General features: G+C 37.6%; 1 protein-coding gene across 1 annotated transcript in view; it reads right to left on the bottom strand.

Moving 5' to 3' along the window:
* Positions 1–25,664, bottom strand: part of MMP17 (matrix metallopeptidase 17) — a 334,644-nt gene that overhangs the window by 82,426 nt on the left and 226,554 nt on the right. Inside the window, exon 3 of the mRNA XM_053701866.1 lies at positions 16,734–16,863. Coding sequence (XP_053557841.1) covers positions 16,734–16,863 — 130 coding nt within the window. The remainder of the gene's footprint in view (positions 1–16,733; positions 16,864–25,664) is intronic.

Raw genomic sequence — 25,664 nt, 5'->3', positions numbered from 1 at the left:
TCTTCATCCATCCGGTGCGGTGCGGGTTCATCTTCAAGACATCCGAAGCGGAGCATCCTCTTCCATCGACGTTGACTGTAGAATGAAGGTTCCTTTAAATGACATCATCCAAGAGGGCGTCCCTTCAATTCCGATTGGCTGATAGAATTCTATCAGCCAATCGGAATTAAGGTAGGAAAAATCCTATTGGTTGATGCAATCAGCCAATAGGATTGAAGTTCAATCCTATTGGTTGATGCAATCAGCCAATAGGATTGAAGTTCAATCCTATTGGCTGTTCCAATCAGCCAATAGAATGCAAGCTCAATCCTATGGATGGATGAAGATAGAAGATGCAGTCTGGATGAAGACTTCTGCCCGTCTGGAGGACCACGTCTGCCCGGCTTGGATGAAGACTTCTGCCCGTCTGGAGGACCACTTCGCCCGGCTTCGTTGAGGACTTCGGCCCGGTTGGGTGAAGACATCTCAAGGTAGGGTGATCTTCAAGGGGTTAGTGTTAGGTTTTATTAAGGGGGATTGGGTGGGTTTTAGAGTAGGGTTGGGTGTGTGGGTGGTGGGTTTTAATGTTGGGGGGTATTGTACTTTTTTTTCAGGTAAAAAAGCTGATTACTTTGGGGCAATGCCCCGCAAAAAGCCCTTTTAAGGGCTATTTGTAATTTAGTGTAGGGTAGAGCTTTTTTATTTTGGGGGACTTTTTTATTTTGTTAGGGGGATTAGATTAGGTGTAATTAGTTTAAAAATCTTGTAATTATTTTATTATTTACTGTAATTTAGTGTTTGTTTTTGTACTTTAGATAATTTTATTTAATTTTATTTAATTGTAGTTAATTGTAGTTAATGTAGGTAATTAATTTAATTATAGTGTAGTGTTAGGTGTAATTGTAACCTAGGTTAGGTTTTATTTTACAGGTACTTTTGTATTTATTTTAACTAGGTAGTTATTAAATAGTTAATTACTATTTAATAACTATTGTATATAGTTAAAATAAATACAAAGTTGCCTGTAAAATAAAAATAAATCCTAAGATAGCTACAATGTAACTATTAGTTAGGGGGTGTTAGGGTTAGTGTTAGACTTAGGTTTAGGGGTTAATACATTTAATATAGTGGCGGCGGTGTAGGGGGGGCAGATTAGGGGTTAATAAATATAATGTAGGTGGCGGTGGGGTCCGGGAGCGGCGGTTTAGGGGTTAAACACTTTATTTAGTTGCGGCGGGTCCGGGAGCGGCGGTTTAGGGGTTAATAAGTATAATGTAGGTGGCGGCGTTGTAGGGGCGGCATATTAGGGGTTAATAAGTATAATGTAGGTGGTGGCGGTGTAGGGGGGGCAGATTAGGGGTGTTTAGACTCGGGGTACATGTTAGGGTGTTAGGTGTAGGCATTACCATAGGAATCAATGGGATATCGGGCAGCAGAGAACATTAACTTTCGCTGCTTTCAGACTCCCATTAATTCCTATGGTATCCGCGGCCTCCAGGGCGGCGGATTGAAAACCAGGTACGCTGGGCCAGAATAGTGCCGAGCGTACCTGCAAGTTATTTGATAACTAGCAAAAGTAGTCAGATAGTGCCGAACTTGCATTTGGAACATCTGTAGTAACGTAAGTATTGATCTGTATCAATACGGCGGAACGTATGTTACGTCACTAAGTTCTACTTTTGCCGGTCTTAAGGGTTTGATAACTAAGGCGTCTCAGGCTTGCCACAAATACTTTGCGGAATTCCAGCATATTTGCGGTTGACGGCTTGATAAATACATGCCTAAATCTCCTTTTCTCTAACCTTAAAGTGTGACCTCTTATATTTCACAAGTTACGTTAAGGGAAAACCCAAATATTTTCTTTCATGTTTTACTTTCTTTTGTCTGAATCACAAAATGACATTTTTGGGTTTCATACCCCTTTAAAGGAAGCATTTCAAACTGTAATAGGGTCTTCTGCCTTATGGAAAATGGATGCATGGATATTAGATTTAGTGGAAGTTACCAATGAGGAGATCTTGGAAGGTGGGTGTTTGTCATAGTCAGGGGATTAGTAGGGGGTGGAGTCTAAAGTTAAGGGGGTTGCAAATGGCAATGATTAGAATAGTAGTGTTGGGGAACTGGATCATCCATTGGGATTTGTTGTGTTAGGGGAAGGTCATGGTTATGGTTGATTGGTAATGTTAACTGCAGTGGTGAAGATCTTGTCAGCCATTAGAGTTCATTGTGAGAGACAGAGCTCACAGTTTTGGTTGACTACAGTTGATTTGATTGTGCCAATGGGGTATTTGCAGGAGAAGGTCATGGTTTGTAAGGGGACATTTGCACATAATGGTAAGGTTTATATGAGTGAGGGTATAGAATAAATAGCATATGTGGGTCAGCCATAGTTCTATTTTATTTGCAATTGGTTGGTTGCTTGTAGGGCTACATCTCTATTAAAGTCAATGTAAACTTTCATGAATTAGTGTCCGTTTTTTAAAAATACTATTAAAAATAGGGGCACTTTCATTCATAAAAGTTTACATTGCAGCGTATTTTTACAAATACTTACCTTTCTCTTGAGCAAAGCTGGATCGGCGATCCACCGTCTGCTTCTCTTCTCATGCTGAGAGGGAGAGCCATGATTGGAAGAAGCCGGTTTCGTCATTAGTGACTTAAGTACAGAGGAGCTGCGGGCAGGGGATCGCCGATTCGGCTTTGCTCAAGAGAAAGGTAAGTATTGGTAAAAATATGCTGCAATGCAAACTTTCATGAATGAAAGTGCCGTTGTTTTTAATAGTATTTTTAAAAACCAGGCACTAATTCATGAAAGTTTACATTCACTATATATTATAATATAAATATTGAATATTACAAAAATAAAATAATGTTGACATAAGTCCTTAATCACTTATAAGAAGGGAAATAAACACACTCCCATTTTGGGTTAATAAATTACTAATTAAACTAGGCAGAGCGTATTAATGCATGCAGTACAAAAACATGGCACATTGTATGTACACATAATGAACTAAATGCAGTACATTGCTTAGCACTCATACTGACTGTTAATGTAGTAAAATAAAAAATACACTTATTTTTTGGCATTACATTTTAACCAACCAGTAATAGTTTATCGGTATTCCAGTGATAGCTTTTACAGTGCATGGAGTCCATACACCAACAGTCATACACTAGGATTAATTGCAATCATCTCCAATCATGTTGATCAGTGTTTTTTCGACTCCTGATCTGTGTTTTTCAAATTCCAAGTTATCACATTTAAAATCCATATTGGGAAAAGTTCAGTTCGGTTTTGAGAAGATAGCGGGAAAATGGAACATACAATGCACTGACAGTAATGGCTTTGGCAATCACAATCCTCCCAACCACGGGTTTTGCACTTTATTTTGTCAACAAAATGGACATATCAAATTCAACACGTATACTACAAGACAATTTGGAATAAATCTAATATCTTGCAAATGTACAATACACTATGAAATAGCCACATATGCCATTTTAGATGAATATATTAATATATGGTGTAGATTCAATAAACCTATATTTAGCACTATTGTATAGTCCCTCAGTAGTGGGCAGGAAAAACATTTACATATGTGTTTAATAGCTAATGAGATCTGCAGGGAATGTGAGAAAAATGAAAATCATGACCACAACATTGAGAAATGTCGTTAAGCAATTATATTCTTAATATCTTATTTCATACACACATTTTCTCCTCTCTAGGAATGGGGGGCTTCTCTCTGCAGTTGCATCATTGTTATCAGTAGTTAAAGGGACAGTTTACCCAAATTAAGAACTAATTTTATTGTATTTATCAAGCTAAAGTAAACCTAGGTCTGTGTTGCTTATTTTAGAATTCGTTTTGTAACTGAATAAAATATTTTTGCAATCTTCCGCTTTTTTGGGCTGCTAACAATACCCATTTCGATATTTTCTGGCCGTGCGGCCACTCGAGCACAGTCCCTTCTGTGCAGGGTAAATGCTCCAGCCCCCAAGATGACGTCACAGCAATTGCGTGTCCGTGTTCATTGGGGGAGTAGATTTTTTATTTCTCCATACTGGTGCATGCCAATTGCACTGCACATTGGGCAGGCTACTCTAGTATATAAAGCGCACAAAGGAGATTGACTCAGGGCAGGAAGGTGAACCACCGGTACAAAGAACGATAATCACTGGTGCCCCCAGCCTCTCCAGCTCCTTCTGACCCTGTGTTACGCTGTACAGCCTAATCACTCACTGCACAGTGCAAAAACAAGGGAGCTTTAGTGACTCATGTGAATGGGATAACAAAGGGTCTGATAAAGCTGATGTACTGTGCACTAATATGTATATGTGTATCTCCTACAGCTAATACATTTTATAGGCACCAGGAACTGGGGGTCCCATTATTATAGATACACACAGTGAGTGAGATAAAGCCGTACATAGCTGTCAGACCCTATGTTACTCTATGCACATGAGTCACTGTCCTATCTCCAGCAGCTGACAGTTGCATAGCAAAGTCACTAGCACTACATAACAAACCTGTGTATTCGCTTGAGCGCCCACTGTGGTTGACATTAAAGGAGCGTGACGTTTGCATATTTTTAAATAGCGAATGCTGATTGGTCCTCTGTGTAACCCAGCCCTTTTGTCTGGGTGTTCCTAGATCGTCACTCTTCACGATTAGGAAAAACAGAAAATAAGGTAAAAAAAAAAGTTTTATTAATCTAATAAATATGTTTATTTACCTACTATACTTGGTTAAACTGTGCTACTGGTGTTACATAACTAACATCCTTGAGTGTACTGGCCCTTTAAGTATTTTCCATTAAATCTTTTTTTGCTTAAAAATAGTCTTGATGTGAGATGAAAATCTCATCAAAATGGAAGACAAGGTTTTGTTAATGGATTAAAAAAATACTTTTAACATAGTAAGGGCCAGATAACAAGCGGAGCGCAAATGTTTGCGCCGAGCAATAAGTGGTTACCGCTCATTTAACGAGATGAAAGTAAATGCGATCGCTTGAGCGATCGCTAGAATAATTACTTCAACTTCAGAGCTCTGGTTAACTGTTTTGCGAAATAAAAAAGTGTGACATAACACATCAAAAATACATTACAAAGTACAGTAACAATCATAAACGTTCATGATTCAGATAGAGCATGCAATTTTAAACAACTTTCTAATTACTACTATTATCAATTTGTCTTCGTTCTCTTGGTATTTTTATTTGAAAAAGCAAGAATGTAAGCATAGGAGCCGGCCCATTTTTGATTCAGCACCTGGGTAGCACTTTCTGATAGGTGTCTAAATGTAGCCACCAATCAGCAAGTGCTACCCAGGTGCTGAACCAAAATGGGCCAGCTCCTAAGCTTACATTTAAATAAAGATACCAAGAGAACAAAGAAAATTTGATAATAGCAGTAAATTAGAAAATTGCTTAAAATTGTATGCTCTATGTGAATCCTAAAAGTTGAATTTTGACTAAACTATTCCTAGTAAGCAGCTAACTGGAGTATTGATCATGCAAATTGATTGTATAGATCCACCGGTTTAGCCCACCCCATAAGATCCCTGCATTTCATTTTTGCATTAAGAAAAAGACACACTGTTTTTTTTTTTTTTAAATCAAATTCCTTTTGTTTCATTATAGTCCCATAGTCCCTACTTAAACTATCTAAAAGGGGGGTGCTATGCACTAAAACACAATAACCTATTTGCATATATGATCATTTATTTGAGCTATTTCTATATATAATTAAAATATTATACATTTACAAATACCTTCCTAAAACTAATCAGCACTTCTCAAAATAAATTGATTGTTATACATTATCATCATAAAAATACAGAATATGATTTTCTAGAGAATAAACTGGCTGCATTATGATCCTAAAATCCTGTAAAAATCTGCTAGAAATTTGTGCTTTGCAGCGGATTGAATTCCTGCTGTCAGTGCAAAGTATTGGCAAAGTCAATGCAGTGAAAGCAACATGAAAACCAAACAATAATTGTTTTTTTTCTAATAGTGTTCTAATAAATTGTGTTTCGTATTTGAAGTCTGTATTGTTGTTACTTTCCCCTTTCTATTGCTATAATTTAGAGTCAAATCATTTGATGAGATTTGCTGCTTATTTACTGCAAATACAAAGCATATTCCTGTGTTCATCTTTTTATAACTCCTTGGGAGTGTTTGATGTGTCCTGTCATACCCACTGTAAAAGGATTGTTCTGAACATTAATATAATAAGACATTTTTTATCTTGATATAGACAGTGATAAATATATTTTAGTATTGAATGTTATTTTAATCCTTTTTTAACCTCAGAAAACAAAGAAGTGGATATTATTTCTTAATCTATGAGTATACACTGGCAACTTCATTAAAATATTACTCGACAAGTTACTAGTTTTTGTGGCATTTACAGAATATTGTAGACACACATTTTAAATAATAAATGTAAAAAAGCAGAAACTAAAGGGTCATTAAATTCAAAATTTAAATTCCCTATAAGATATTTAAGGCTAGATTACAAGTGGATTGCTAATTACCGCTTTCGTTAGAGTAGTAACTGCGCTAGAAGTAAACCTTTTGCACTCGTCGGGTTGTGCTGGTATTACGAGTTGAAAGTAAAATGTTATCAATTTAGCACCAACCAAACCGACAAGCGCAAAAAGCTGAACTTACACTATTGCGAGTGAGATAACTTATTCCACTATAGAAGTCAATGGAGAAAAAAAAGTGAAAAAACACCCTACTCGCTCACTAACCCGTATTATCATAAGATCCTACTCTAATAACCCCTAAACTGCCCCATAGACAACCACAAAGTCCCATTTACTCTATTAACCCCTAAACGGCCACATAGCCCCCCGCAAAGTCCCCTTTACTTGACTAAAACCTAAACCGCCACCCCCCACATTGCAAAATATTCCACTACTCTATTAACCCCTAAAACACCACACTCCCACATCACAAAATACCCCACTACTCTATTAACACCTAAAACACCACACCCCCACATCTAAACCCCCTAACCAGCTAACCCTCCTAGCCTAACTCCCCCAAGTTACCTTAAAAAAACCTAACCTTACAAAAAAAACTTACCTTAAAAAAAAACAAAAAAAAACTAACCTTACCTTAAAAACAAACAAACGTTACCTTAAAAAAGAGAAACCCTAAAGGGACACTGAACCCAATTTTTTTCTTTCATAATTCAGATAGAGCATGCAATTTTAAGAAACTTTCTAATTTACTCCTATTATCAATTTTTCTTCGTTCTCTTGCTATCTTTATTTGAAAAAGAAGGCATCTAAGCTTTTTTTTTATTCAGAACTCTGGACAGCACTTTTTTATTGGTGGATGAATGTATCCACCAATCAGCAAGGACAACCCAGGTTGTTCACCAAAAATGGGCTGGCATCTAATCTTACATTCTTGCATTTCAAATTAAGATACCAAGAGAATGAAGAAAATTTGATAATAGGAGTAAATTAGAAAGTTGCTTAAAATGTCATGCTCTATCTGAATCACGAAAGAAAATGTTTGGGTTCAGCGTCCCTTAACCTTACCTGAAAAATAAAATAACCTATTGTTACAGAAAAAAGCTACCATTACAGAGGAAAACAAACAAATTATCAAAAATAAAAAAACAGTCAAGCCTATTAAAAAACTCCACTTAAAAAAACCCACCCTAAAATAAAAAACCTATACTAACACTAAACTATAGCAATGGCCCTTAAAATTGCTTTTTGTAGGGCATTGCCATAAAGCTCTTTTTCAAAGAAACCCCCGCACAACATTCTACAAGTAACCCCCCCCCACCCTACCAAAAAAAAGGCTAGCTAAAAAAAACCTGCTCTTAAAATTGTCCTGAAAAGGGAATTCGGCTTGGCATTGCCCTTAGAAGGGCATTTATCTCTTTTTTTGCCCAAAAAAACCAACCCCCCCCCCCAATTAAGCTCCAAAGATGGTACTCACCAAAGTTGAATCTTGGCGACGGCGCTCTATCTTCATCCCAGAGGTGGTCTTCTATCTTCAACTCGCGGCAGTCTTCTATCTTCATCCTGGCAGTGGTTTCTGGTGGCAGTCTTCAGTCTTAATCCATCTTCTTATCTTCGGTCTTCGATGTCCTCTTCATGCGGTCACCAGTCACACACTGAATTTTGAATGCAAAGTACCCCCTTTATATAACTTTTTTTCTATTGGCTGATTTGAATTTGAAAATCAGCCAATAGGATGGTGTCAGGGTTTTGTTTCCTTGAAAAAGAGCTAAGTCACTTTAGGGCATTGCCCTTCAAAAAGCCCTTTTTAAAGGCTATTGCTGTAGTTTAGTGTTAGTATAGGTTTTTAGAATAGCAATTAGCGCATATAAAATTAACCACGGATCAAATCTCTGGTTAATTTAATAAATGTGCCCTAAATGGCCCTAAAATACAGTCTAGTGTATTTCATTAACAAATAAAGGCCTAGATTTGGAGTTTGGCGGTAGCCGTGAAAACCAGCGTTAGAGGCTCCTAACGCTGGTTTTAGGCTACCGCCGGTATTTGGAGTCATTCAAAAAAGGGTCTAACGCTCACTTTTCAGCCGCGACTTTTCCATACCGCAGATTCCCTTACGTCAATTGCGTATCCTATCTTTTCAATGGGATCTTTCTAACTCCGGTATTTAGAGTCGTGTCTGAAGTGAGCGTTAGAAATCTATCGACAAAACTCCAGCAGCAGAAAAAAGTCAGTAGTTAAGAGCTTTCTAGGCTAACGCCGGTTCATAAAGCTCTTAACTACTGTGCTCTAAAGTACACTAACACCCATAAACTACCTATGTACCCCTAAACCGAGGTCCCCCCACATCGCCGCCACTCGATTACATTTTTTTAACCCCTAATCTGCCGACTGCCACCTACATTATACTTATGTACCCCTAATCTGCTGCCCCTAACACCGCCGACCCCTATATTATATTTATTAACCCCTAACCTGCCCCCCACAACGTCGCCGCCAGCTACCTACAATAATTAACCCCTAATCTGCCGACCGCAAAGAGCCGCCACCTACTCTACTTTAGTTAGTACTTTAGTTAGTTTATTTCATTGTATTTATTTGTAGGAATTGTATTTCATTTATTTATTGATAGTGTAGTGTTAGGTTTAATTGTAGATAATTATAGGTATTTTATTTAATTAATTTATTGATAGTGTAGTGTTAGGTTTAATTGTAACTTAGGTTAGGATTTATTTTACAGGTAAAGTTGTAATTATTTTAACTATTTTAGCTATTAAATTGTTCTTAACTATTTAATAGCTATTGTACCTGGTTAAAATAAATACAGTTACCTGTAAAATAAATATAAATCCTAAAATAGCTATAATATAATAATAATTTATATTGTAGCTATATTAGGATTTATTTTACAGGTAAGTATTTAGCTTTAAATAATTTATTTAATAAGAGTTAATTAATTTCGTTAGATTAAAATTATATTTAATTTAGGGGGGTGTTAGTGTTAGGGTTAGACTTAGCCTTAGGGGTTAATACATTTATTAGAATAGCGGCGAGATTAGGTCGGCAGATTAGGGGTTAATAATTGAAGTTAGGTGTCAGCGATGTTAGGGAGGGCAGATTAGGGGTTAATACTATTTATTATAGGGTTAGTGAGGCGGATTAGGGGTTAATAACTTTATAATAATAGCGGTGCGGTCCGCTCGGCAGATTAGGGGTTAATAAGTGTAGGCAGGTGGAGGCGACGTTGTGGGGGGCAGATTACGGGTTAATAAATATAATATAGGGGTCGGCGGTGTTAGGGGCAGCAGATTAGGGGTACATAGGGATAATGTAAGTAGCGACGGTTTACGGAGCGGCAGATTAGGGGTTAATAATAATATGCAGGGGTCAGCGATAGCGGGGGCGGCAGATTAGGGGTTAATAAGTGTAAGGCTAGGGGTGTTTAGACTCGGGGTACATGTTAGGGTGTTAGGTGCAGACGTAGGAAGTGTTTCCCCATAGCAAACAATGGGGCTGCGTTAGGAGCTGAACGCGGCTTTTTTGCAGGTGTTAGGTTTTTTTCAGCTCAAACAGCCCCATTGTTTCCTATGGGGGAATCGTGCACGAGCACGTTTTTGAGGCTGGCTGCGTCCGTAAGCAACTCTGGTATCGAGAGTTGCAGTGGCGTTAAATATGCTCTACGCTCCTTTTTTGGAGCCTAACGCAGCCATTCTGTGGACTCTCAATACCAGAGTTATTTTAAAGGTGCGGCCAGAAAAAAGCCAGCGTTAGATACGCGGGTTGTTACCGACAAAACTCTAAATCTAGCCAAAAGATAGCAACATCTTTATTTTTTTAATAAAATTATTGCACTAGGCAGTATTTTGGGGCTAAAGTTGGCAGGTAAGTGCCTTTACATTGCGGTCTATGGGAACTGTGTGTTCCCTGTAAAAATATATGTATATGCTTATATACATATATATATTTATGTGTTAATATGTGTATATAATTATATTAACACATAAATATATACAGTATGTATATACATATATATTTAAAATTGCTGCCATCACTGCGCTACTTAACCTCTTCACTTCGCTGAAGTTCTGATGCCATCTCTCACGGGATAAGAACGAGGCTCCCATGGAAGCGCATTCTTGTGAGCGCAATGCTTCCCAGCAATGCGAACGTGTGGTCGCCTTCGCATTGCTGTAAATTTGTAATACCAGCGTCTGCTGGTATAACACACTGGAGCTCAAATATAGCGAAAACGATATTTAGCGATCCACTTGTAATCTGGCCCAGATTAACCTTTGTTTAAGTACAAACCAGGGCAGGTACTGAGGTCACTGTGCACCTGAAGATGGAATCCTTATTTAAGGTAAGGAATTCAAATGATCTGACTATTTGAATGCTCTTTTCTGGTATTAAATGTGTAAACTAAAGATTGTTTTAATATTTCTATTTTGCAGTAGAGATAAGCTGTTTTCTACATCCATTTCAAGATTGACATTTCCTTGTCCTTTTTGAGATATCTCAGGATCATTTTCTGACATTTCTGTTTCCTTAAACTGTGATCATTCTTGTATAAGACATTTTGAGAGCTATACGGTATTTATTGTCCATGACTCTAGATGGCACTCATGTCACACACAGACCAAAATTAAATATATATGTTGCTTTTAGATGGCTTCAGATGCTGAGCTTGGGTAGCTTCAATGATTAACACTTTTTTTTCCAAACGACTCTATGATTTTATATCAGTTAACTTCCACCTGGCATTCAAACGAAGAGAAATCGATTAATATGTATTCGAAATGAAATACATGTATTAAATATCTCTTGCTGGTCAGGTGTGAATGATATAGTAAAAACCAGCAGTACTTGTTTATGATACTCTTTATAATACAAAGCTTTATGCTACTGACAGACTCTGCTTTACAGACAAAATGGAAATAACTCCCATTAGCCCGGAAGTCACAGTTACTTAAAATCTACTTCTGGCTCGTAACATTTTGGATTATTCTATATAACTATATGAATATATGAATGGCTGAATGTTTAATATTCTGTATACACAGAGAGAGAAGCACTCAGCCAGCAACAGTAGCTTGTTCTTTGGCAGGTCACCACCTGGGAGCAGTTTCTTTAGCCCAATTGTGTCTTTCACAGGGGAGAACATTCCTGTAAGCCTGATCCTACCTAAAAAGGCTGTCCCAGTCTTGAAATATCTAGCAATCCTCCTCTGAACAAGGAGTATGGCAACTCCAGATGATCTCTGTTAAAGGGATACTGAACCCAAATTTTTCTTTCATGATTCAGATAGAGCTTGCAATTGTAAGTGTCTATTTGATGTCTAATATTTGAGCATACAGATTGCATAAAGGGGTTTCTTGGGGCATGCATATGGTCTGAAGTCAGATGTCTGGGGTTTAAAGGGATTGCTGGTACATGTATCAGGTTGATGCCAAGGCATAGAACAAGAATCAATGGATTGCTAGGGATATGCATGTGGTCAGAAATGTGGGCATAAAGAAGGCATAAATGGGTTTCTGGGACATGCATATGGTTGAAGATCTGAAATTTGGGCACATTAGCACCTCCAGGGATCATTTATTGTGCAAACAACAAAAGTAGAGGGGCTACTTGCCAGAGCCAAAGGTCTACTAATGATAAAGTAAAGTATTCACTGATTTGTGAACATTTACATATAACAATATAGTGGCAATACATGATCATCACAATAATGAAAGGGATGATTATACCTGTGTGGTACATAGGGGCTGCCATTACAAGGAGATGCCTATGTCTAGGCATACATTAGACATTAAGTAGTTGCTGGGGCATGCATCTTGTTAAGATCTGATGTTTAGACATACAGCAGGCATTTGGTATTTGGTTTTACATTTTTAAATTTACTTAAAATGTAATGCTACCTTTTTTTAATGTCTAGTTATGTATTAGTTTCAATATAAATGTCTTTATAGTTGACTATTCAATAAATGTTTTAAAAAAGAAACAATTGAAATTCCCTAGATTCACAGTGTAAATGGCTGCATATAATGCAGCAAGCCAGGGTGCTAAGCAGTACAATAATCAAAAAATAAAAAATCTTTACCTTGCACGGCTATATAAAAAATTTAAAAATGATTAATTAGACAAACTGTAGTGAAAAAAAAACACACATTCTAATTGTTGAAACTCCTTCAAAGGGGTTAAACACATAGATAAACTCCTGTGTGTGAGTAGCATAGAACTGCTACAGTTGGAAAGCAGCTAACAATTCTGTGGTCAATGCTCTACTGTTTTTCTTATTTATGGAAGTTGCTAGAATTCCACAGACTATAGATTGGACATTTATAGAGTTTTAGTATATAGTAATGGTTTCAATTGGATATGAAAGAACCTCTTATATGTACTGTAAATGATATGTACTGTGTAGTATAAATACTGATAACACACTCAGTACCACTCCTGTGGGGCATTGGGTTGACTGGTAATAAATAACTTAAAATCATGAGGAGCAACCATTTGAACCACAAAAATGTGATTACTGCTCCTAAGGAAAATTATCCAAACTTACAGATCATACTTGGCCTCACATAAATGTTTCAACAGAAAACACTGGGGGTTGTAAAACCTCTGACATGTCTGCTACAAAAACTGTATGTGTAGTATTATCTTCCTAAGGATGATGGTCACTAAATAAAATAACAGAACTTTTGTAGCTATTCTTTGGAAAATCAAAGTACAACAACCACATAATACTTATCCACCTCAATCTCTATATAATAAACCTCTAATGATCCCAATATTTTTCATTGCTCAAAACTGATGGCTTCATAGTATGAAAGAACATTGCTTTTAGCTCCAAAACACATAATCACATTTTACTCTTAAAACTTAAAAAGTAAAGAGAGGAAAATGACAACCTATGTATAATAAGCCTAATCTGAAGCAGTTCTGTGCATTATATGAAATATGACTTGGGTAGTAGAGTGGTAAACTGACAGATGAAGAACAAAACAATGGAAGAAAGCAGTAAGGTGGTATAGGCAATGCTATGTACTTAAAGGAACACTAAAATAAGGCATAGATGCCTTAGAATATCACATATATATATATATATATATATATATATATATATATATATATATATATATTTATGTGTTTGTGTGTGTGTATTTTAGACACTGTGAGTCTTTTTTTAACATATCCTGATGAAAGCCCTGCAGATTTTTCCAAGTGAAACACCCAGTAAGCCAATCTCGAGGAAACCTATTTGCCCTAGACATAAAGGAGAGTGCAATGCTGATGCCTCTTCTTCAGCGTTTTTTGTGTGTGTGTCCCTTTAACCATACATCCTATTTTACCAACCACAGAGTTAAGCATGTCATAGAGCAAGTTTTTAATGCATTCTAAAGCCAAATTACTGTCATCAGGATTGACACAAAGGGGCATATTTATCAAAGTGCAAGTGGACATGATACAATGTAGCGTATCATGTCCGCTGCACATCAATAAATGCCGACAGCAAACGCTGTCGGCATTTATCATTGCACAAGCAGTTCTTGTGAGCTGCTTGTGCAATACTGCCCCCTGCAGATTTGTGGCCAATCAGCCGCTAGCAGGGGGTGTCAATCAACCTGATCGTATTTGATCGGGTTGATTTCTGTCTGCCGCCTCAGAGCAGGCGAACAAGTTATGGCGCAGCGGTCTTTAGACCTCTGCTTCATAACTGCTTTTTCCAGCGAGCCTGAAGGGTCTACGGAAACAAGGGGCATCAAGCTCCATTTGTAGCTTGATAATTCGGCCCCAAAGAGTTCAAATAGCCAAAAAGAAGTGCAAGTGGAAAACTCTTATGGTACCTGTAAAGCTAGTGCTATGTTCAAACAATTTTAAAAAGTTTAAAAAACTCAGGTAAAAACAGCTTTAGCTTTGAACTTGTACCAAATTTAAAAGAAAAGGTGTGGAAAAACTGTGAAATTAAAGGGACACTAAAACCAATTTTTTTCTTTCACGATTCAGATAGAGCATGCAATTTTTTAGCAACTTTCTAATTTACTCCTATTATTATTTTTTCTTTGTTCTCTTGCTATCTTTATTTGAAAAAGAAGGCATCTAAGGTAAGGAGTCAGCCAATTTTTGATTCAGAACCATGGACAACACTTGTTAATTGGTGCAGTCCAATCAGCAAGGTCAACCCAGGTTATGAACCAAAAATGGGCTGGCTTCTAAACTTACATTCTTGATTTTCAAATAAAGATAGCAAGAGAATGAAGAAAAATTGATAATAGGAGTAAATTAGACAGTTGCTTAAAATTGCATGCTCTATCCGAATCATGAAATAGAAATTTGCGGTTTAGTGTCCCTTTAAATATAAAAACTGCTGACATTGGTGTAAAAACATTTAGGGCAGATTAGAAGTTGAGGGCAAAAATATCGCTTCAGCGAAAGCGATATTTGCACTGAACTGAGTAATACCAGCGCACGCAAATGTTAGGTGCAATGGAAACGCGTCCTCGCATTTGCATTGCATGGAAGCAAAGCGCCCACAGAACGTGCTTCCATAGGCTCCAATGGGAGCTTCGTTCCGATGCCGTCAGACACGGTACAGAATCTAAGCGAAGGGGGTAAGTCACGCAACAATGTGCAGCAAATTATACACATATTAACACATAAATATATCTGTATATAAGCATATACATATATATTTACAGGAAACACACAGTTCCTATAGACCGCAATGTAAAGGCACTTTTCAGTGCTGATTTTGTTTTCTAACGCCCACACCAACCACATTTAACCCCTAAAAACTGCCTTATTCTAGGGGGCATTTGGGGCACTTTTAGAAAATTAACCAGATATCTGATCTCTGGTTAATTTTCTGAGTGCTAATTGCTACCGCAAGCTCGCAGTAGCAATAACCAGCCACTTGTAATGGTTGGTTATTTATTGTGCACCCGCAAATGGGCGAATTTGCCCGTTTGTAGGCGCGCAATAAATTAGTGCTCCACTTGTAATCTATCTGTTAATTTAATATCAACATTTAGCAAAGCTAAACAGTTTTCCATCTTCTTTAAATAATGAAATATGTTACAATTTTTTAAAAAAGTGCCATTTAACACATTCTAGTTCTATTGGTCAAAACTAAAAGATATTCCCTTTAAAAAAACTTAAAAGTGTAATTAATGAATGAGACTATTTTCTTATTGCACTTTTTCCCCTTTAAAGGGACATGAACCCCATTTTTTTTGTTTTTCAGACATACAATTTTAAAAAAGTTTCCAATTTTCTTCTATTATCAAATTTACTCATCTTTTTCTTTGTTAAAGATATATCTAGATAGGTAGCGTACACATATCTGGAGTACTACATGACAGGACGTAGTGCTGCCAAATAGTGGTCTTGTTAATGTAGAACGTTGTAGCAAAACTGCCACCATATAGGTGCACACTCCTGAAGAAAATTTGATACTAGAAGTAAATTGCAAAGTTGCTTAACATTGTATGTTCTATCTATCATGAAATAATTTTTGGGGTTTTATGTCCCTTTAACTATGGTCACTTTGCATTTTGTAATTTACTTTATTTATTTGCTGACACTTTCTGCTATTAAACTGACCACAGAAAAGGAAGAGCTCCTCCAAAGAAGCTTTTCAAGGGGTATGTCCATGGATTGCTAAACAATGTTTTTTCAAAATATTAGTTTTGTATGCAGATCTTTTGCAAAGCATTGCTTATCTGCTGATATATGACACCTGTGTATAAAAATACTATTATGTTTATTTAACTGACCTCCAAAGTGTATTTCCTAAGAATTAAATATAAACATATAAACATAAGAAAAGTTATGGAATCAGTGCAACCTTGAAACATCAAATCATTTTTGAACAAGTGATTCAGATAGAGAACACAATTTAAAATGACTTTCCAATTTATTTCTATCATCAATTTTGCTTGATTATCTTGGTATCCTTTGTTGAATGAGTAGCAATGCACTACTGGGAGCTAGATGAACACATAGGTAAAGGCAAGGACAAGAGGCATATATGTGTAGCCACCAATCAGCAACTAGCTCCCAGCTCCTAAGCTTACCTAGGTATGGTTTTCAACCAAGAAGACCGAAAGAACTAAGCAAATTAGGTAATAGATCATTGGAATGTTGTTTACAATTGTATTCTCTATCAGAACCAAGAAATAGAAATTGTGTGTTTCATGTCCCTTTAAGTCTGTTAACTGCCCCATTTTATGACATAAAATAAAATACATAAAATATGTACCTCCAAGATAGATTTCTTTTAGCCCACTTTGTCAAGGGCTGCACACTTCGTTTCCGCCTGGTGGCTTCTGATTGTGAGAGGTCCGGAAGAGAACAGCGTGGGGTTTTCATCAGTTCCAAGGTGGGTTCATCTATATTTCGCATGAAAAGAAACACGTTTCTGTAAGTGTTCCAGATCTAGAATACATTACTATCTATCTCACTATTCAAATTAACAGGATGTAACCATTACTTGAGACTAATGTTAAACATAGTCTAACATTCATTCTTTCACATATCTATTGAATCACTGATAATCTGTAACAATTTTTTAGTTCAGGAAAATAATGTTTAAATGCTGTTAATTCTATATATCATTCTTTGGTTCTTTCATATATAAAACAACTAGTCCTTAAGCCCATTCACACGGGCCATTTTTTGCAGTACAGGCAGCAGTCCCACCCCTTGCTCTCTCTCCCCCTCTCTTTTGTGCTCTCTCCCCCTCTCGTTTGCGCTCTCTCCCCTCTCTTTTGTGCTCTCTCTCGCTCAACCTCTCTTTTGCTCTCTCCCCCCCTCTCTTTTGCTCTCTCTCTCCCCCTCTCTTTTGCTCTCTCTCTCCCCCTCCTCTCTTTTGCTCTCTCTTCCCCTCTCATTTGCGCTCTCTCCCCCTCTCATTTGCGCTCTCTCCCCCTCTCTTTTGTGCTCTCTCTCGCTCCACCTCTCTTTTGCTCTCTCTCTCTCCCCCTCTTTTGCTCTCTCTCTCCCCCCTCTATTTTGCTCTCTCTCTCCCTCCTCTCTTTTGCTCTCTCTCTCCCTCCTCTCTTTTGCTCTATCTCACCCTCTCTGTTGCACTCTCTCCCTCTCTCTTTTGTGCTCTCTCTCGCTCCACCTCTCTTCTGCTCTCTCTCTCCTCCCTCTCTCCCCTCTCTTTTGCTCTCTCTCTCCCCCCCTCTCTTTTGCGCTCTCTCTCCCCCTCTCTTTTACACTCTCTCTCTCCCCCCTCTCTTTTGAGTTCTCTCTCTCTTTTGTGCTCTCTCCCTCCCCCCCTCTTTTGCGTGCTCTCTCCCTCTCTTTTGCGCTCTCCCCCCTCTCTTTTGCTCTCTCTCTCCCCCTCTCTATTGCTCTCTCTCCCCCCTCTCTTTTGCTCTCTCTCCCCCCTCTCTTTTGCTCTCTCTCCCCCTCTCTATTGCTCTCTCTCCCCCTCTCTATTGCTCTCTCTCCCCCCTCTCTTTTGCTCTCTCTCCCCCCTCTCTTCTGCACTTTCCCCTCTCTTTAGCTCTTTCCTATCTGTTTTTGTCTCTCCCCCTCTCTTTCTATTTCTCTCCCCTCTCTCTTGCGCCAACCGCACCCGATCACGCCCCCGACCACGCTCATGCTCCTGCCCGACCACGCCCACACTCCAGCCCAGCCACGCCCTCCCGCTCGGCCAGGCTCAATTTTGCCGCAAACAGCATGTCAGGTAAGGCCAGGTGTGTTTGTCCTCGTGCTGTCTCTACTGCGCATGACAGTTTCGGAGAAACACACTTTGCCTTTTATATTATAGGATAGTATGATAAAACAATAGTATGTTTAAATGTCTGGATCCATGATCCATGTACGACAAAGCAATTAAAGTATGGATTATGTCTAGTCAACAGCAAATATTTCCAGTAAATATATCTTGACCTGAACATTTTATGATAGTTAGTTGATGAAGATAACTATAGAAATGTGGTTCTTTGCAATGCAGATACGTTTGTTACTAATGCATGAACTAACTAGGATTTGTTTTTCTTAATTAGCAACAAATCAGATACATACGCATAACAGTCAATTCTCAGGAAGACTCCATCTTTGAGTCTTCTTCATATTATTATTTTTATTAATCTTAGTATTCAAACAAAACAAAGAACAGACAGTTGGTAAGTTTTCCGGCAGACATTAAAGGCAAATAACAGTTGTAATTAATAATTAAGATCGTTTTAAGACTGCAGGGAATTATGCAGAGAGGGATCTTTGAAGAGCAGCTGTTGTTTAATCCCATTGCTTCCAAAGAAGCCTGCAAAGAGTTGAAGAGCAATATGTTTTCAGGCCCTTTTTGACAGTAGAAAGAGGATAAGTTTATTTGTTAATTAACATTCCTGTCACTAATTCTCCTCCAAGCTTAGACATCCAGTGGCTTTGGTTAAAGTGATAGTTCAGAGGTTTTCAGAATAATAAACCAGTCATTAATGATATGAGATAATGCAAAGAACAGATTGTGTTTCATTTGGCAACTGACTTGAGAGCATATGCACACGTGCGTGCCAGGACACAAACATAATTACATACATGGGTGTGCACGTGCACACACACAGGAGCATCAGCTTTGGATAAGGTAGCCATGACATGGGTCAGAGCTAAAATTTGCTGTATGGAGCATGAAAAACCTTGCAGACACTTGTATTCTTTCCACAGGAAATTCTTTAAAAAGGGGGTTGTTTCTGCAAGTTGCAAAATACCTCCCATATAAAGGTTTCGATTTATCAAAGCCCTACGGCTGCAAGTTCTCACAAGAACTTGCTCGCCGTAATTTAACAAGCAGCGGTCACCAGACCGCTGCTTCCCTAACCTCTTCGCAAATTCAATCTCGGCGGTCTAGTCTGACCGAGGAGATTGACAGCTCCTGCCCACACGTGATTGGCTGTGCGTGGGCAGGGGGCGGGATTGCACGCGAGCGCAAAATTGCGCTCGTGTGCAATAGTGATTACCTGCGGGTAATTTCGCCCCACCAAAGGCGAGCTGAGGTGTACAGGGGCGCGTATACGTGCCCCTGTCTGCCTCAGCTTTGATAAATCTAGCCTAAAGTAATGGAGCTCACTGAAAAGGAAAACTTCATTGGGGAGAGAAAAGTTAGCAGGGAGCAGATGGTGCCCTTAAAAAATGAAATACTGCAGCCAATACCTTTTTTTTAGTGTATATTATCTTATCTGTTTTTGTATGTATGTGTCTTTACTTTAGGGTCATAAGTCTTGTGCATATTTTCACACAATCTTTCGCACCTTTCATTTTACAAGATAAATTACCCCTGTTAAGCTCACTAGCAGAGCCAGGGAAACTCATTTTATAATAAGGAAAGCAATAAACTTTAAATTTCATACTTAAATGTATGAATTGCACACCCTTTTTTGGATCAGAATTTTATTATGATTTCTACTTTGTGCATTTAATAGTTTTTTTCCTGATTAATTTCGTTATGAGTTTTATTTGTTCCTTAAAATATATTTTTAGAACCATGTAGTTGCACTCTTGAATGCAATTTAACAACATGATTTTTACTGCCTTTTTATTTCAGTAATTAATTTACCATATTAGATTGCCCTTTTAAGGAAACTTATAACTTGTACCAAGGGAAGATGAAAACATGCCTCCTTTATAAATGTATCCATTGTTCTATATCAGGCTAATTCAAATTAAAACCATTTTGTGTAATAATTTCATATATATATATATATATATATATATATATATATATATATATATATATATATATATATATATAGTCAAGTAGAAAACAGCACTCTCTGGACTTAAGTTTTAAACAGATAGTTTAATTAGTAACGTTTCGGGGAATGCTCCCCTTCATCAGACCAACAACATACAAGTGAATCAAACATTTATGTATACATATACCCCTCCCCCTAGTGCAAAAACCGCCAAAAAAACTGGTTGTCATGGCAACCAGATCCACAGTGCAAAGTACATACATATAATACAGCATATAATACAGCAATTAATAAAGCAATAATCACAACAGAGAACCCACAAATGCATGATCCTGGTAAATGGGCAGATATATACTGGGCTCTTGGGATAAATAATGTAAATCAGTGGATACAGACATATGTCAACTGGTACCGTATAGTATATGAGGAGGAATCATAGAAAACAAACCAGCATCCAGCTGTATAAATCTGTCCTACTAAATACAATTTAAAGAACAGTACCCCATTTATTCAGAACATAATAACATATCTGTATTAGCCATCTGTACCCAGATCCGTTCAATGTTACACATAATACAATTGCAGTGGCACTACTAACTACCAATGATCAGGCACTAGCACCCTTACTATAGGGGTCAGACATTAACCTTAGTCCTAATGCATTATAAACATACAGTGTGAAAATAAAAAAATCACTAACTGCCTTGAGAGGTGCCCCTATGTGGGACCACCAACTGGTTTTATTGTTGAACTCTTATCCTTATGCCTCAAATTGAACTACTTTAAGTTTGAGAGAAGATTCTATCTGCAGCTCATGGGAACAGCCATGGGCTCGAATATGGCACCTGCATTTGCAAATCTCTTTATGGAGTATGTTGAAGAGAATATATTCAAGGTGTATGACAACCAACAGGTATATTTTTACAAGCGGTACATTGATGATATTGTGATAATCTGGCGAGGAACAATCGAGTCCTTTGGTGAATGGGTCATATCCCTGAATGAAAGAGGGGGACAGGTGCAACTTAAAGAGGTTTCCAGCTACAACGAAGTTGATTTCCTGGATCTGAGAATCTATAAGGTTGACAACAAACTTGGAACTACTCTATTTAAAAAGTCTACTGCTAGAAATACATTACTACACGCTTCCAGCTACCATCCCAGATCACTCATAAAGGCGATCCCCAGGGCACAAATGCTGAGAGTCTGTTGCAATAATACATCTGATGAGAAAAAGGAGTTACAATTAAATGAAATGGAAGCAAGATTCTACAACAGAGGATACAAAAGCAACATTGTAAAAGAAGCAAGGTCCCAGGTGAATTTGGAGATTACTAAGAGTAACCACCAGAAGAGATTGAATTTCGTCACAGCCTACACCCCCAACACAAGGACACTGGGGGCTACGCTAAAAGAGAAGTGGGACATCATCCAGACAGACCCATCACTACCTTACCAGCACTATGGACCACCCAGGATTGGGTACAAAAGGGGAAGGAACCTAAAGGATATTCTGATGAATACGGACCCTACTAACAGCTATAACAAAGTGACACCAATCACCAAAAAAGATTCCTACAAATGCCCCAGTTGTGTGACGTGCAACTCCATGTTGCAATGTAAGCAGTTCAGACATCCACACAACAATACAAGCTATAAGATCAAGCATTATCTTACGTGCACCACGAAGTTTGTGGTATATATGTTGAATTGCAGTTGTGGCCTTTTTTACATTGGTAAAACCTCAGACGACATCAAGAAAAGGATGGCCAACCACAGGAGTGCCATTCGGACAGCAATTGAAAAAGGGAAGAGTGATCAGCCCGTGGCCAGACATTTCATGGAAAAGAGTCACTCTGTTGCAGACCTTAGATTTAAGCTTATTGACCACGTACCCCCACTCCCTAGGGGCGGTGATAGGGACACACGTCTCCTACAAAAAGAAGCAGAGTGGATCTTTAAACTGGACACCATACATCCCAAAGGTCTGAATATGGGTATAGACTGGCACTGTTTTCTATGATTTCTTTTTTTCTGATTTTTTCTTTATGACAGTGTGTTTGGTTAAATTTTTGTCTGCTACATGTGCATTGATGCATTGTATATTTCATCTTGCAAAATTGATGTGGCTGCACGTATTACACCTTTCTTCCTCATGTGTATGTGTCTTTCCCCTGTTTACCAAGTTTGTTGGGGGATTGTCTGGGTACACTCCATGCTGCCATCAGGGATTTGTCACTTAGTACTGACTTAGATTGGTCATGCCGCCTATATGCATCCTTCTTTGGTTTTCTACCCACTGTTCCCGGTGGGTTAACACTCTATGCTCTTCATATAATAGGTTTTATTATGTTTATTTGACCTGGAAGTATGTAAATATCCTGATTATGTTGGGTATTGTGATTGTGCATTATAAATTTGCATCACATAATAGATAACCTAGGATTCCCTTACGTATGCTCTGGGCTCGATTTGCCCTACCTTTTGGGATTTATTACCCATTTTCTGTGTAATGGTGTGCGCTAGCCTGTGACTCCCGGACACATTATGACGTCATGGTGGGCCTTGTCCCATTATGGCCAATTAAAATGTAGATCCAATGACTGAGTGGTATGACCGTAGTTACTATGATTGAGCTACACTTATCCTTTAAGGGGGCTCCTGTACTATACGGGCTGAGTCGCTAAGCACTCTGAGGTTCAGACCTGCCTATTTGATTGGAGGACTTATGTTTAGTGCATTACGGGCTGGGTTTCCTGTCCTTGGCATCCCACATTTAGTATACTCTTGCCTATACCCCACATGTGAACATGTGTTAACATGGACGCTGAGTCATAATAGCGTAGTTTGGATGTGTATTGTACTCTGCCCAATAGCTGGACAGCAAGTGTAAATGGGTCATTTGTTTACATGCACACTAGTAGGGGCTTGTCAGATCGAGCCAATTGTAACGCTTCTGTGGATCATCGGGGGCAGACCGCCCCTGGGCTATACGCATGCGCACTACTAAGCTGTGCGATGCGCGGTGCAGACTGTAAGCACTGACATGGGCCTGCATCTGACACGGCCGCACGGGATGATCCTTCTGGGTTAGGCTCTGCTACTACGGTCATTGCTGTCTCTTTATTATTTTCACACTGTATGTTTATAATGCATTAGGACTAAGGTTAATGTCTGACCCCTATAGTAAGGGTGCTAGTGCCTGATCATTGGTAGTTAGTAGTGCCACTGCAATTGTATTATGTGTAACATTGAACGGATCTGGGTACAGATGGCTAATACAGATATGTTATTATGTTCTGAATAAATGGGGTACTGTTCTTTAAATTGTATTTAGTAGGACAGATTTATACAGCTGGATGCTGGTTTGTTTTCTATGATTCCTCCTCATATACTATACGGTACCAGTTGACATATGTCTGTATCCACTGATTTACATTATTTATCCCAAGAGCCCAGTATATATCTGCCCATTTACCAGGATCATGCATTTGTGGGTTCTCTGTTGTGATTATTGCTTTATTAATTGCTGTATTATATGCTGTATTATATGTATGTACTTTGCACTGTGGATCTGGTTGCCATGACAACCAGTTTTTTTGGCGGTTTTTGCACTAGGGGGAGGGGTCTATGTATACATAAATGTTTGATTCACTTGTATGTTGTTGGTCTGATGAAGGGGAGCATTCCCCGAAAAGTTACTAATTAAACTATCTGTTTAAAACTTAAGTCCAGAGAGTGCTGTTTTCTACTTGACTACATTTCACCTACTCTAGCACCCTGGCCCTTGGGAAACTGTTTGTGAGAGTGCAACTGACTCATTTTGCCTATATATATATATATATATATATATATATATATATATATATATATATATATATATATATATATATATATATATATATATAATAAAATGCCTTATTTGCAAGTATGCATACAAATCTTTATTAATTATTCAAAATTCATGCTTTAAATCAGAGACAGACTTAATAGTTTTCTTCTCTAGGTCCAAAATTTCATATATTTTGTAGAAATCCTTGTAGCCCCATCTATTAAAGACTTCTGAAATAATACATTCAATAAACTCATGATTGCCTCTTATTGTTAGAAACTTGGATAGAAGACCACATTACACATTTAATATCCAACAAAGTTTTTGCTGCATTAATATAGGTTAAAATATAGCCTTCAACCTTTTAATTTCTTGGAGTAACTTCACATTTATATTTAACAATGCTACAGGTAAGAATAGATGTGTCATATTTTCTATTACCCATTCAAAAGCTATCATACCCATATTAATTAGGTTATACAATTCTATGTGGCAAGACTAGGCCTCCAAGATTTTTAGGCAAATACAAATTCTTAAGGGAAATCCTGTTTCTTTTCTTGGACCATACAAATTGAGCTAAGGCTGAATGAAATGCTCTTATGCCTTTTGGCTTTATAGGAAATGGTATATTCTGCATTAAATATAAGATCCTAGGGATAGTTATTAATCTTACTAAAGCTACCATACCTGAGAGGGGGATTGGAAATGTCAACCAATTCAACCAATATAAAATCTTCTCTTATTTTCAATAAGAGAATGTGTCATTTAGGAAAGTAATAAATTCATTTAGTTATCTGAGAATAAACATGTCTACCAGTCCAGAGAAATGGTACAAGTTAAATATTACATCATATATTTAACTTGTACCGTTTCTCTGGACAAGTAGACATATTTATTCCCAGACAACTAAATTAATGTAATACTTCCCTAAATGGGACATCCTTAATTAATCCTTCATTTCTATCTATCCATAATAGTTCAGATTTTGATATATTTGTCTTGTACCCTGAGAATGAATTAAATTGAGTTATTATATCCAAAATATAGGGAATATTATTCTTTGTATTTCCTTCAAATAATAATGTCATCTACATAAAGTGAAACTTTAAGTTCTTCCTTACCCAGAAAAAATCATTCAATGCTTTCTCTAAACATAATAGCTAACGATTCGATTAATATATTAAATAATAAGGGCAATAACTGACATCCTTGACAAATTTCCCTACTTAATGTAATTGATTTAGAGAGTAATGGGATTACTGTAAATATTTGTTACTTTTAAAACCAAACCGAGATAAAGAAAAGAATAAATGGTCCCATGTCACCGAAAAAAAGGCTTTCTCAACGTCTACAGAAATTATCCCCATTATTTTCTGATCTTTTTTCCTCTTTAATTCATAATAATCTAAAACTAAAAAGACTTTTCTAATATTAGATAATATTTCATGAAACCTGGTATTTATGTATTACATCCTTTAATCGTAATTGTAAACCTATCGAAAGTATATTTGCAAGGAGTTTATAGTCAACATTCAAAAGAGAAATTAGTCTATAAGACTCCGATTTCTCCACCTTTTTATTTTGTTTTAATATTAATGTGGTTCAAGAGGAAGAACAATTAGGAGACATCTTTCTACCTTCTGTATAATAATAATTG

Source organism: Bombina bombina, chromosome 2 (assembly GCF_027579735.1).
Source record: "Bombina bombina isolate aBomBom1 chromosome 2, aBomBom1.pri, whole genome shotgun sequence".
In the NCBI taxonomy this organism is placed as follows: domain Eukaryota; kingdom Metazoa; phylum Chordata; class Amphibia; order Anura; family Bombinatoridae; genus Bombina; species Bombina bombina.
The sequence above is the reverse complement of the archived record's forward strand: the minus strand, read 5'-3'. Positions and strand labels throughout refer to the sequence as shown.